Source organism: Scophthalmus maximus, chromosome 14 (genome assembly GCF_022379125.1).
Source record: "Scophthalmus maximus strain ysfricsl-2021 chromosome 14, ASM2237912v1, whole genome shotgun sequence".
NCBI classification, from domain to species: Eukaryota; Metazoa; Chordata; class Actinopteri; order Pleuronectiformes; family Scophthalmidae; genus Scophthalmus; species Scophthalmus maximus.
The window spans coordinates 17417440-17432393 of record NC_061528.1 but is presented as its reverse complement, the minus strand read 5'-3'; the positions used below and the strand labels follow the sequence as shown (position 1 = coordinate 17432393).

General features: G+C 45.4%; 1 protein-coding gene across 7 annotated transcripts in view; it reads left to right on the top strand.

Moving 5' to 3' along the window:
• hdac4 (histone deacetylase 4) overlaps window positions 1–14430 on the top strand; it is a 122263-nt gene extending 107833 nt beyond the window's left edge. For all 7 annotated transcript variants that reach the window (XM_035651334.2, XM_047337066.1, XM_047337063.1 and 4 more), the window contains 5 exons: window positions 580–698; window positions 1495–1628; window positions 9106–9190; window positions 9445–9586; window positions 9848–14430. In XM_035651334.2, the coding sequence (XP_035507227.2) occupies window positions 580–698; window positions 1495–1628; window positions 9106–9190; window positions 9445–9586; window positions 9848–9887 (520 nt within the window). In that variant the 3' untranslated portion in view covers window positions 9888–14430. The remainder of the gene's footprint in view (window positions 1–579; window positions 699–1494; window positions 1629–9105; window positions 9191–9444; window positions 9587–9847) is intronic.
• Window positions 14431–14954: the final 524 nt, after the last annotated feature.

Genomic DNA, 14954 nt, shown 5'->3' with positions numbered 1-14954 from the left:
GTGGTTTACATTGTACAACGGTGTGGGAACTTTCTTATCTAGGAATATTTATAATTTATTTTAGAGTTATTCACATTTCATCATTGCCCTGCAATACTGCTCTTTTAAATGGATGTGACACTTTATTATTATTGTAGAATGCATTGCCATCTCAAGGGGCAGACCACTGTCCCATTGGGCCAGTGTTTTTTCTCTGTATCTGTTAATGAAATGCAAAGTGACTGTTTGATTGCCTGAGAAGTTAGAAGGAAGACTGCTGCCCCCCCCCCCCCCCCCCCCCCCCAGCGTGTGTGACAACATGTAACCTCACTAATCACTGAGCTTCCCGTGCTCTGTTAGTGGTTTTGAGTGAGGCACTGAAACTTTAAAGTACCTTCTGGCCTGCATGTGGAAGGCAGCATGCCAGAGACCGAATGCATCAAACTTAGTGTCCCATGAAAAAGCCACAGTTCTTGGTCAGAGATAGGGGGCTTACACGGCTTACACGGCTTAAGAAAATGTACCCACCCTCTCCTATGCAGCCTCCGACCGTAAATGCACCATTTTGTTGACGTTATTTTCCCCTGTTGGTTATTCTAGGACGGTGGTTATGCCTATTGCCAATGAGTTTGCTCCAGACGTGGTTCTGGTGTCTTCAGGCTTTGATGCGGTGGATGGACATGCTCCACCCCTGGGAGGATACAAACTGACAGCCAAATGTAAGTGCTGACCGCAGCTATCTAGTTAATTGCACCTGTGTTTTCTAAACCATATAATGTCTTGTAGATATAGATTCTTATATCAGTTTCATACCTAAGAATTGTATCATACTTGCACATTTTAATGCATATCCTCTACATCTCACACATGACACCCGCGTTGTGCAACACAACACCAGTTCCAGATAGCAGGAAGGACTGGCAGACGCATCACACACACACACACACACACACACACACACACACACACACACACACAAACACACTTTGTGGTTATTTAGTGCATCTGACTTGTGTATTCGGATCGAGATCTTGGCGTGCCAGCAAAGAGCTTTTCTAAAACCATCCTGCAGATCTCAAATAAAAGCAGGAGTTGGTTGTGAAGGAAGTTATATGGGTGGTTTAGAGAGGATTGCAGGAAGAGGGGATACGAGTAGAATTCTGGGGAGGAGAAAGTATGGCTTAATGCATATATTCAAACTCCCCTCCCCCTGAAAAACAAAGATCAAAGGCTGTGACCAGGAACTAGACGCAAAGCCGCATTTATTAAAATTAAACCTGGCTTGTTTTTTGGCCTCCAGTAAATCCACAGTTTCTCTCTGCCTCTCTCTGATGCAGTCGCCCCTTCCTTCATGCATGCTCAAACCCCTATTTTCTCTTTTTTTTTGCTTTGATCGATATCCAAAAAGGAAGTTGGAGCTTGAGGAGCAGTGTTCCCTCGTCTCATTCTTTCCCCCCCCCCCCCTTTCCTCTCGTTCTCTACCTTTTCTTCCCTTGCCATTTCCTGTGTGTACAGGCTTTGGCTACCTGACCAGGCAGCTGATGGGTCTGGCAGGCGGTCGGCTGGTGCTTGCCCTGGAGGGAGGTCACGACCTCACAGCCATATGTGATGCCTCCGAAGCCTGCGTGTCTGCTCTGCTTGGCAATGAGGTAAGATGAGAGCCAAGGGAAGAAGGGGATAAATTACCGTCAAAACGTCTGCATGCATTACTCTCAAAATAACCTTGAGCAAGGCACTGAGATTCAAGGGGAGTAAAACCTATGCCCAGTGTAAAGTTAAATAGGGACTGAGCTTTGTGATGGGAGCTGTGTTGCATACACCTTACATGGCTAATACAGAGGATATGATCCGCTTGGAACAAACTGCATAAACTCAACTTGAAAATCATTTTTATTCGTATTAATTCAAGACAAATGTAAACACACATACACATTGATGTAGACATCTGTTTGACTTAATGCATAATGGTGAGACTAATTTATAGCCTCATTAGTAGTTTCTGTCTTTAATTGCGTTGGAGTGAACACGCAGGACTAGAGCCAGCTGAAATGCATCTGGTTTATTTGTTTTGTCAGCATCAGAGTTCCAGAATGCAGTCACGTTCTGGCCAGGTTTCCAAATGCGAGTTATTTCGCCTGACTTTAAAAATTAACATACTGCAAATAAGTGGACATTAAATTATAATGATAGATTTTTTATCGTCTTCTTCTGAAGCCAGAAATCTCCACCACCTTCCTTAACTATTGCAACTCTGACATTTGTGTCCCTTTGTATGGGTGACTCGCACGAATGGTGCTCGTCCATTTTTTCATGAATGGCCGATGGCAGAAAGAAGGAATTTATTTTCCAAACCCCCCCAAAAAAAGGTACAGGCCGTTACACAGCTCCATACGGAATAGGCTTCTGCATTTGCTTCAACAACAGCACGATTTTATCTGAGCCAAAACCACCTTGTCTTCATGTTCTACACTGCCTCTGTCTGGGAAGTCAACACACCCCATACACACACACACACACACACACACACACACACGCTCACGCTCGAGCACGTCAGAGCGAGAGGATTTCCAGGCAGAAGGTTAATTGTGGGAGTGTGTAGGTCGGGCTGTGGAATTGAGCAAACATCGGCTCTCTGTGATTCATGGCGCACAACGGAAGAGTGGCTCGTCACAGCCGCCCACTCTTTTCTTCCAGCTAATGGAGAGGCAGGAGTGCTCTGTTGGACAGACCGCTCACTCTAGTTTTCTCCTCCCAGATTGCGCATCCGAGATATATCAGGACTTTACTGTTTAAGGACTCAATCGTGGTACAGGATGGAGATTGTGGAGCTTCAAGGGAACAGAAGGGGCAGTGGCTGTCTGTTTGTGTAGGAGAGTTCAAGTACACCTGTGTCCCCTTGGATCTTCTCAAGAATCTGTCTAGTTACTGTATGTCCACTCTGCATCTCGAGCCAACTTAGCCAGCTTGTATATTCATGTCTAGCCTCGGAGTGTGTCTATTAGATCTGCTCGTATTACCATTAAACTTTTTTGTGTTGACCACTGATAAACAGAATCACAATACACTTTTGCTTTTTGGTCATACAGTAGTGAGATGGCTGATTGTTGCTTCGCTTTGGACACTTTGAGTTATTATTATTGAGCGCATTTATCGTGTGAAACTCTGTTTGGGAGGGAGACGTGTAATCAGACATCTTAGCATCCTCAGTGTGTTCTGAATGCTTTCACCGCTGTGTTTAGAGCTGTCTATACTCGTGATCTCTCAAGATGGGTTTTTTATATTTGTGTCAATGGGGTGTTTCAATTCAATTCAGTTTAATTCAATGGAACGTGTTCCAGCAGTGCTGACAATCTAAGGCCAATTTTCACCCGCACTTAGATATAATGATCAAGTAAAGAAGTGCGAAGTTAATCTTACCCTCATTTATATCAGCAATACAAGCTAAATTTAAGTTGTGTCGACATCACCGCCACAGCACCAAGTGTTGCTGCAGGTCCAGCCACAAGCACACATTCAGAGTGTTGGTTCTCACTGGAAAGGCTACTGTACCTGGTAAAGCCATTATCTGAACAGTTCCACTGATGCATGTGGTTTCTGCAGATCTGATCGTGAATCTACAATACCTTAGAGCGCATTCTATGGTGAGACTAGTTGTTTGAATGCATATGTGTATCATAATGTTGTGTAACAATGTATTGTTGAAAGGAAAAACAAAATGCAGTCAGCAGCAAAAGTGTTGGGACGGTTAGTTAATCTAGTTTTTTTTATATTTAACGTCAAAGCAAATAAAGCATGTATGGATAAAAGTGATTGATTGGATATATACTTGAGTGTTAAGCTCCGAATCTTAATCTGCCCTATCTGGCGTCTCGGGCCTTTTGTTCTAGTCCCTCCAGACAGCGTGAGCTATAAATGAGTTCTTGGAATCGTAAAAATTACCCACATGGCCTTTTTCCAAATGGATCTTGGACCTAGAGCAAAACAAACAGAACAATAACATAGGATCACTTCGATAATACCTGGTCACTGAACCCAAACCAGTCCATCGTTTTGTGGAACACAAAGACACTGACCACCGCAGACAGATAAACCATTCTGAAGTTACAGCGGACAGACCAGGGCTTAGTTTGGAACGTGCCGGAAAATGTATTAACTCTTTACAGTTTTTTTTTTCTTAAGAAGAAAACAGTGCGACGTGCCAAAGCTGTCAAAGAACAGCTCTGCTGATCTGATCAGGGCTTGCATAAGAGGGGGAATGCACAAATGCAGCGGCTCGATCGAATAACTTGACCCTGTTTACCTGCACTCTGCCCACCAATTACTCAATGCTCCATAAAACTGTCATTACAGCTGGTAAGGTTTCAGGAATCCAAGGACATCGCAGCAGGGCGGATGCTTTTTCCTGTCACAGAGGTTTGCACTCGGGACCTGCAGTTTGAAGGACGCTCTCCGTACTCACAACAACGCCCTGCTGCAAAAATAATGAATTGGATCAGGGGGTTTGCTTCTTAAGTTTCAGCAGCCTGTGGAGCCGTAGCCTCAGCAGGGGTTTGGAGGGAGGTCACTGGATGGGTGCCACGGGGGGGCCGAAAATTCGAAAAGTCGGCAGGAGGCAGGGAGCGTCGACTGCCTCGGCTCTGCAGGACACGCCTCTCACCCTCTCACCCGGGGGCCCCATCCCGGGTACACATCTGAAAATGGTTGCCCTCACACCTCTAACAGCAGGGTCAGCCTGGGTCTAGGGATCAGATAATAAAGGGAAACGGAGTAATCATTATAAGTTGAGGAGGAGGAAACTGTAGTTAAAAAGCGGTCGTAAGCTATGTGGGTCTTCAAAGTCCGACACAGTGTGGGATGAACTTTAATCACATTTTGTTGCCGCATGCGTAGTTTTATATTTTAAAGAGAATGCAACATGTCTCATGCTAAACACCAACCATAGTCGCAAGTAAAACTATTTATTACCGTGCAACTTAACACACGACAGGTTTTAGCATTTTTTGGGAAACTTGGAAAAAAAAGCAGCCTGATCAAAAATAACGTGTACAGGGTGTCTCATTAGCAGAATATGTCTTTAATAAAGTGATGAGCCATACAGACGTAGATATTATTGGAGTTTCGAATGGACCTAGAGTCCCGGAGTTGGCTCGTTGGCAGCAGACAATTGTCAGCTGTTTGAACAAAGGCAAATCACTCGGTTGTGTGGAGCTTTGATAACTGATAGCGAAGAGGAAAAACAAGAGGCTGAAATGTCCCCGATCAGATCAAAATGGCAGGAAGTGAGTGTTTTTATCATAATCCCAGTGAAGGTCTGTGTAATGGATGAGGAATTTAGCTGGAAAATGTCAGTGGGGGTTTTAGCTGGAGGGAGAGAAAAAAGGGCCTGGTGGGGGTGGGGGGTGGGGGGGGGTTGTGGGTTTTTTTTCAATCGCGACAAAGTCTGGTAATGGCCTCAGATGGCAAATATTAAGAAATCTTAAGGCAATACCTAATTAAATTTCAGGCCTAAAGATTCACCAACCAGGTTCAGCCACAAAGCACAGCAACAAGTGGCCAACAACTTTTCTGAATGTGTCGTGTGTGTGTGTGTGTGTGTGTGTGTGTGTGTGTGTGTGTGTGTGTGTGTGTGTGTGTGTGTGTGTGTGTGTGTGTGTGTGTGTGTGTGTGTGTGTGTGTGTGTGTGTGTGTGTGTGTGTGTGTGTGTGTGTGTGTGTGTGTGTGTGTGTGTGTGGGCTGTGTGTGTGTGTGTGAATGGAGCGAATGAGTAGGTGCAGGCATGGGACCACAGCTGGATGAGCCAGTCAGCTGTACTTTTGTTTATGACGCTTGAAACTTCCCTCAGGGTTTGTGTCGTCTGGATGTGTACAGAATCACCACAATAGAAATCTCTGATCTAACTATAGCATATACTGTAACCCTAAAATATGGCTTGAATACCACTGAGTTTCAAAATGAATTTGGTATCGACACAATGCAGCAAAGCAGTAACGGGCAATATAAATGCTTATGGAGCCACAAACATCTCACTTTGTTTATTATGTGGGCAGTGCTTTTATCGTATGGCAGTCTTAAAAGGCCGACTTTTGGCAGCCTCCACGTTGGAGCCTAAAAACATCCTAAAAGTGTTCCCTATATCCTCTTCACCTCCTGTGTAGCTTGTACTTCCAGCGTTTTACTGCTCGCGAGTGTGAGAAATATACCCGCGCTTTTATTGGCAGGTTAAGACGAGCTTTCGCCATAATGAGCATTAGGTTTCCTTTGAAAACGGCTCAAATGAGCTGGGAAAGAGGCAGGATGGAGATTGTTGAATGGACTTTTACAGGCTCTTTTATTCGCCCCCACCACCGCAGTGCGTAATCGCGCAAGTCTTTCTAGTCGAATAGCTCATGAATGATGCATTGGCGACTGCACTGTAGTCAACTCTGAACCCCGGGACTAATTGATGATTGCTCGCAAACAGATGTTGGCCCAGCTTGAACCGCGGTTGTTAGCAATTATTTGATAAACAACAGGCTAATATGCTAATTGTTGCCATGTGTCAATGAGGTTATTCACGGCGTTTACACTCCGGTTACAGTAAGACGCTCGACTTCACCTGTCCACCCCCTTGGGCCCGACTGTTCCCCACCAGCCTCCCCCCCTCCGACTACAAGGCAAACCTCCAACTCCTTTCTGAAAAGGTCACCTGCTTTGCACAATACACGCCATTACCATGTTCAGTTGGCATAACATAATCAACCAGTTTTAGTGACCGCCAACACATGCGCATGGACACAACAGTAAACAATGGATGGCTTGTGCGCTTTTTTTTTTTTTCTTTGCTTTTTTTTTTGCTGAACAAGTGGAATTCCTCCTCTTTCCACTGTTTTGGTTTCAGCCTCCCTCAGGAATGTTTTTACCGGGGCACATTCCTCGCTCTCAGCTCATGGCTTTTCCGCGGTTTCTCAGTTATTGCTGGCCGGGACCGTTGTGCTTGGGACGGCCGTGTCACACAGACTTCCTCGGAAATCTGTCAGCACCGTGACGGGCGAACCACCCTCAGAGGACACACCCCTCTCTCCCGCTGGGTCAGAGCCTACAAGCGCGTCCGATGGTACGACGGCTCAGACGTTCAGGCACAACCAGGACCCCACTCTCGGCAAGCAGAAATGTTGGCTGTGGATGAAGTGGGGCGGACAAATATATGCTTGTATATAGTGCACATGCATGTCGGTGTGTGCGTGCATGCTCTACCTGCCAGGTGGGGGCCCCTGGAGTATCCTGACAAGAGCCATTAAAGTTTATAAGCGTGAGGCCCAGCTGTCAATCACGCTGACAGACTCTAGGGTAAACCCCACGGAAACCCCAGAGAACCCCTGACCCTGCGTTGACAGGGAGCTGGGTTAGTGTGGGCCAGGTATAGGGCTGTGCTGGGACTACCTAGGGATATAGGCAGCTTTTTTTTTTTAATAGTTTTTGAATATCATATTACGGGAAATGATCTGGCATGTCTTGTTGTGGTAAATCCCACTTAAGTTATAGGAAGAATGTTCAATTGTGGGCCAACCTACGTCTTTTTTGTTTTTGCCCTCGGGTTGTAACGGTTGCAATATAAAATAAAAAATAAGATTGGCTGCAGAACTGTAGAGGGCTTGATGTGCTGTCATAAAACTAAATCTGCAGGTTAACTGTTATGTCTCTCGAGCCACTCAGGCGATTAAGCTTTGCTGTTGGACATGTTTGTGAGTTGCTCTATTAGAGTGTCGGCCAAATCCCAAATGTCCCAATGTGAATATTCATGCACAAACTACGTGTGTGTGTGTGTGTTGTGTGTGTGTGTGTGTGTGTGTGTGTGTGTGTGTGTGTGTGTGTGTGTGTGTGTGTGTGTGTGTGTGTGTGTGTGTGTGTGTGTGTGTGTGTGTGTGTGTGTGTGTGTGTGTGTGTGTGTGTGTGTGTGTGTGTGTGTGTGTGTGCGCATGCATGCATGTGCATGCGTGTGTGTGTGCACGCACCTCTGTCCGTCCCTGTGTGCATGATGTAGCCTGTCGTGCCACAGCAGGATTAAAGTATCCCTCCTCCCTCCGCCCCCACGAACCCCTCCCACACGCTATTTGTTTTAATTAAAAGAAAACTTCCAGCCTCAGCCGAGCAAGGCCGACCAGTGATGACTTTTTTTTCCCCTTCTTTCTGGCTTTTTACTCCACTTTTACTTTTTTTTCTCTTTCATGTCTTTCTCTTCATGTTTCTCAGTCGGTGCTTTATTCCAGTGGGCTCGTGATTGAGCAGCAAAAGGGATGCACGTCGTCTGCGTTGGAATGTCGAGCTGGACGGGCCCGTTTGACAAAACGGGAAGAGAAAGTGTCGTACACGCGGTCGGCCAAAAGGGGAAATTGAATCATTCCGGGGTTGGGAAGGCACGTTCGGGAATTGCCCCGCTTCCTCCTCTGAATTGTGGCTCGGAGAGTTTGACAGCCCTCAGAAGTGCTCCCTGAGGTGTGTGCGTGTGTGTGTGTGTGTGTGTGTGTGTGTGTGTGTGTGTGTGTATACGTTTGCATGTGTGCGATGAGAACGCATGCGTGCGTGGCCTTTGCGTGAGCGGAGACAGTTTCCATTTTGACGCATCTGCGTACACTGGTATGTGTCCTCAGAGTGGGACATAGTACAAAGCGCACATTGTAGTTTGTGTCAAAGAGTAGTGGCGCTCCGGGTGCGTGGGCGGAGGTGTGCACCTGCAGGCGCAGTTTTCTATTGTGTCAGCAGCTCCAGCTCGTTCCCCTCCTCTCGGAGTGATTCAACACTGGGCTTGTGTCCACATTCAAAAGTGATCCTTTAAAACCAGGAGGGAGCCACATTAGTTCAGCCGGGCTTCCGACGGGGTTTTGGAGCGGTGTTTCTGAACACCTGTCTGTCATATTCATGAAAATACATATTAGGCCATATATCTAAAAAAAAAAAAAAAAAAAAAGATGGCTCCAGGTGTTCTAGCTGACTTTTTCTCCTGCAGCAGTCACAGCATCAACGCAAGTGTCTAAAATCACCTCAAAGACACAGCTACTGGAAAGACACTGTAAAACAATGTAAAAACATGCAGCACCAAAGTTTCGCCTTCAGTGGAGAATAGCAGAGGTTTTTTTCTTGTCGTTGCAGTTGGACCCCATTCCTGACGAGGTGCTGCAGCAGAGACCAAACGCCAACGCTGTCCACTCTATGGAGACGGTTATCGAAGCGCACAGTGAGTGTATTATCACCATGCTGACGCAACATGCTGTGCACCAGCATATACATCTGAAATCATACAGATAATAATCATAAATGTCAGTTTAGTGTAACTGGCCTACATCGGAATTAAACAGACGGGACGTGATGTGTCCATCGACCCTTTGCACGCTGTTAAAGGGGCAGTCAGCGATTTTAAAGCAAAACACAGCGGTTCTGTGCGTCCGCAGTGTTGTCACTACCCTCTTGCCGGGTCCTGCTCTTTTGTAGGTAAATATTGGCGCTCGCTGGAACGCTCCTCCTCCACGCTCGGCTGCTCGCTGAGCGAAGCCCTCCGACGCGACGCAGACGAGGCCGAGACCGTCTCCGCCATGGCGTCGTTGTCTGTTGCCAACAAACATATCGGAAAGAGGTACTTTGCGTTGTCCAAATGACTGATGACTCTCTAGAGTGTATTTAAAGTTCGGCCAGTCATTGTTTTACTGTTACATTGTTTTAAGTCATATGACTTTGGTGTTGCTTATTACTTTTCTTTGGTGCTATGGTTCCTCTAAATTGGTTGTACCTTTTTCAGTGCTTCATAACAGCGTGAACAGTATTCGAAAGTGTGAAGTCACGGTACTGAAAGGAAATGATATTTCCACCTTGTTTACGGTATACTCTTTCCCCCCAGGGCTGAAGAGGAACCAATGGAAGAGGAAGTTCCTATGTAAAAGAATCACGCCTCGCCTTTACCACTCAGACTTTATCTTTGATAAGTGTCCTCCACCAATCCAAATTCAATTTAAACGCCACTCCCGTGTCTCACCCCTGCCATGTCAAGATATGGCGCCTTTTCCCCCCGGGAGAGCACGAGCAGAGCCGACAAAAGTGGCGATCAAATGGAAACGGGAACACTGAGGACGAGCGATGCAGTCGCCGGTCAGCGGCGCACAGACTGATCAGCGTGGACGCGTCGCAGCGTCTTCGCCTCAGACATAAGAGGGCCGACTCCGCGATCCTGCGGCGGCAGCCTTGAGTGCCAGTGCTTTTTAAAACACTATACAGATTAACTTTTTCAATGCCAGTCGGAGCCGCGCGCAGACGATCTGCAGTCGTCGGCCTCTCTCTATATTATCCAGTTTTTTTCTGCGCTTTATCGCCATTTTTCTCACTTTAGTCAAGGACCACCGGAGCCAATGTGATTGTGACTCCGCGCTGAGGACGCATCGTTCCTGCTCTTGTCAGATATGGCCGGACGCAAAAGGGACGACGTGGATGAATTCCTCGCTACTTTCCGGGGGTGCCTGGGGGAATCACAGACGAGGACTGTCAGCGGGGAGTTCTGATTTCAAAAAAGGATTGACGGTGAAAGACTGTGCGCTCGTGCCTTTTTAAAAAGAGAGAGAGAAAAAAACTCGGTGGATTTTCTGTCGAGCTTAGCCTTAAAAAAAAAATAAAAAAAACAGGTTAGGGACTGAACCTGCTTCCCCCCGACCCCTTACACATTTCTATCCTGGAAAGTCATCCTCATGCCTGCATGTTGTTGGCACATAGACCGGAGGAACTTGGCATGTTTACCTGTAACTCCCTGCGACCAGCCTATTGTCTCTCCCTACGCCTCCACCTTCCCCCCCACCCCCTTCTTCATTTTCGATCTTACCTTGGAAGGTAGTTCCCAGCCACGAGTTGGAGTTGGTTCAGCTAAAGAGCAGGTTACAGTATTACTCGCTGTGTAACATGTATCACATAGGCATCAGTTCTCCTCCGATGCGTAGCACGCACTGTACTAGAGCAACGAGACTCGTGAAGACTAAAACGCTTGTTCGTGCTAGTCGGTAGTTAGTCAGTAGTGAAGCCGAAGCATGATGGACGATCGTCGCTGCAGAGTCAAACCACTTCACAGTCACAGAGAATACAGCACATTTACATCCGCCTCGCTTTTTGCAGATTGATGAGGGACAGAGCGTACAAAAAAAAAAAACTGTGTCTCCGTAGTAACAAGGACCATACCACCTGGGATTTTCCAGAGGGGGGTGTTCCAGGGCCGCACACACACACAGATGGTTTCACATCTTATGCCCCTTGTTAAGCACATCTGCTCCCCAAATGTCAGGTGCTGCGAAGGCAGGTGTGTGTGTGTGTGTGTGTGTGTGTGTGTGTGCGTGCGTGTGCGTGCGTGTGTGTGTGTGTGTGTGTGTGTGTGTGTGTGTGTGTGTGTGTGTGTGTGTGTGTGTGTGTGTGTGTGTGTGTGTGTGTGTGTGTGTGTGTGTGTGTGTGTGTGTGTGTGTGTGTGGGGACATCTGTTCATGTACAGTGAAGCACAAGCAGCTCTTTCTAAATCTTGAAGTGTTCACACATATTTTTGTAGTTCATTTTTTTTTCTTTTTTGGAAAGGCCACGTACAAACAGTATCCTGGAAAACTCAGCACACGTCTCTGAGGTTGTCCCTCTTGATGAATCCTCCTCTAGGTTTGGGTTTAAAGAATAACTCATAGGCCTATATTTAAAGTAAATACCGTATCCAATCTGCCTTACAAATCTAAATAATTTGGAATGAGTAAAGAAAAAAGAAGATTTTAATATTTAAGAAGAATGAGGTTAGAGTTTCCATTATACTCGGTTCTTATTGAATTTGGTTTCTATGAGTGCCCATCCCGATTACACAAGACACCAGCCACCTTTTATGATTCTTTTAACCTTTTAGAAAACTCACCTGTCCTACACCACCTGTTGTGGCCAGTGTGCAGTTATTCCCTTCCCCTTCAGTGACCGTCCTTCCGACGGGTGTTTGGCCTCTGGGCAACTACCTTCTGTCCTTGTTCCATCTGAAAAAGGACTAATCACGTGTTTCATTTTTTGTTTTTCATTGATCAGAAACTGTGCTGTGGTGTTTACTTGTTGTTTACTGTACATAGGACATTGATCTCCTGAGTATTCCTGACACATTTGTCAATGACTACTCAAGCTTTTTTTTTTTTTTAATTTTGGATTCTTGTTCCCCTCATCCGTGTCTTTTTTCCCTCCCTGCTTCTGCTGCCCTGTCCATGGACTCCAGGGACGTCTTGTTAAAATGTGCTCTATTCTTTTGTACACTCTCTCCCCCCCTCCCCCCCGGTTATATTGTAAAGCGGATCTTCTTCTCAACAGACTCAGATTTCAGTGGACATTACACGACTGTGTTTTGGGGGTTTCGGTGGGTGTTGGTGGGAGGGCTGGGACGCGAATGTTTCTACTTTGTACAACGTTGGCCAATTGTGTATTTACTGTCTGTTCATAGTAGATTTATATATAAAAAGAAATGAGTATATTATATATATATATATATATATATATATCTATACACAATACTATGATCTTGTTTTTGAAGTTGGTATTGGGTCCCGCATACAGTCGGCCTGTTTTTTAAGGTGTTACTAACGCCACCGTTTGCTGTACTTTGCTACCGTTACGTGTCGAGTAGCGTTTTCACTGGTCGTCTTTTTGTCTTTTGACACCGCTGACTAGTTTTTGGCTTAATTCTTCCCGTTGGCACCGCAACACTGTTACAGTAGGTGTGAAGTTGACCTCCACACTATTCCACACTTTCTTGCTTTATGTGTGTAGATGGTATTGTGGACAAACCCCCCTTTTTCGTCTGACACTCCTAGAGTTTCAGTAATTTCAGAAAAGTGTAAGTAAGATATATCAATAGCTGGGATTTCATATCTCAAAAGAATTAGCAAAGTGTTTATAATTTGTTCCCTTCTCTCTACAGCTGTACAGTTCCATCCTCAAACAAGAGCAAGAAACGTGGGATTTGAATTTGAACACAGTCGTGCTCTTCCCCCACTACATCAAATTGCAACAATGGGCCGCGAAATGATTCCACGTTATCATCGCTCATTTGTTATCGGGCCCATCGGCACATATTTTATTTTTGAACTGAACATTCCTTTGAATTCATCCAGCTCATGAGCGTAAATCTCACTCATCAGCTCAGTGGTGACTCTTGGCTTCTGGGTGGCCTGGTGGTCGGCAAATGTCCCGTGTCCAAAAGAGCTTTCCCCTCTCACGGGACACCAGAACAATTGCATTCCTGGCTTCTAGGGCCTTTTCTCTGTCTCAAGAAAAAAAGTTCAATTACATTGTCATATACTGATTGAGGTTTTCAATTTCAAATTCTCAAATTCCCAAAACCAAACTTACAAAGTAAAGCGAATGGGACTGAATGTATCTGACCTCTCCCGTCACAGTGACGCCGTCTCTTCCTGCAGATGCACCTTTGATGTCACGTGTCTCTAAATCACCCTCCATGGCTCCTGCAGATGGCCAGAGAGGTCAAAGGTCACTTTGAAGCATCTTCCACGTTGTACGTTTGCGAGAACAAAGGAAAAATGTCTGGAACATGCATTGAATTTAACGTCTTAAAGGAGGTGTTAGCCAAGAGATGACTAAAGTTGTATTTTGTATGGTGTAGAAATGCTTTACTTGTAGTAAAACTCATATTTTTCTCATTTCTGAGACCGTCTGTTCTGAGGACCATATCCACGCGATCATTACACACTATCATGCTGTCCTGAATCGCATTTTTATACGCTGACATGTCGGAGCACAGTTGATCAGACGGTAACCCAGCCCAGAACTTTCCCAGAACCGTTGCACAGCAGTGCCAGTCGCTGGTTATTTCTCCTGCCGAATGCTTTGCTTTCTCAAAAAAGGAGCCAAAACTAGCACGCTCGGGCCGACCGTCTTCTCTGTTAGTCTTAACACGATGTCTAGTAACGAAAAGAAGGAGAAAAAAAAAAAAAGCTTCAGCGACATTCCATTTTGTTATAATTTCCATTCATCAGGAGGGGGCACGTCTCTTTGTTCTCGCCCTCGTAGTCCGGTCCAGTCCAACCAGGCCCAGGAACCGTCTGTTTATTTATGTGGCCTGGTTCGACGCCACTCCATTCCTCTTCTCTCTCTGCATGATCCATATGTCTGCATGCGACTGTCTACCTGTCTGTCTGTCTCTCTGTCTCTGTCTCGCACCACATATCAGCACAAGGGATCTCGCACTGAAGGACGTTGGTACTGTCACTGTGTCCAAACTGTCTTCTCTCTTTTTACTGCTTCTGTGTTCCTGCTGGGGGGGGGGGGGGGGGTGTCCGGGCGCTCTCCGTGTTGTGCTTTCACTTATTGTTGCATTATATGGAATCTTCAAACCTGAAAGACATCCGTAGAATATTTTACACAAAAAAAAGTTTTAAAATAAACAACAACAAAAAAAAAAACTGTATCTAGCACTTGTAACACAGACAATAGATTTGATTGTATTTATGTAGAGAAACCCATTGTTTAAGGGGGACACTTTGTAAACTGCAACAACAGAATCAAATGGCAAGATGTGACTTTTGGTAAGACTCGTTTGTTCTTGGTCACATCTGGACTCGGCGGGCTCCATCCAGCCGCCTGGTCATTGTTACGGTTGTCCATTCCAGTGAATAAGCCAATAATCACTATGAACACTGTGGTTCAAAAACAAACAGTTCTAGGTTTACATATGTATAAAATACATATTCTTTTTTTTTTATATATATATATATATATATATATATCAGTTATGTTTTTGACTTGTTCCGCCGTTGTTACAGAAATAGTATGTTTTTTTCTCGGGAACCTTTGCTCTAACATGTTGTCTTTGACATCTACGATATAAAGTATTGTTTTGGAAAAAAAAAGGAAATCTGCAGTGTCTGGTCTTAATGTTGATGATGATGTTCATTACTGGTTGTCGTTGCAAAGAGCAGAAAAGGCAAGACACCGAGGACGTGCAC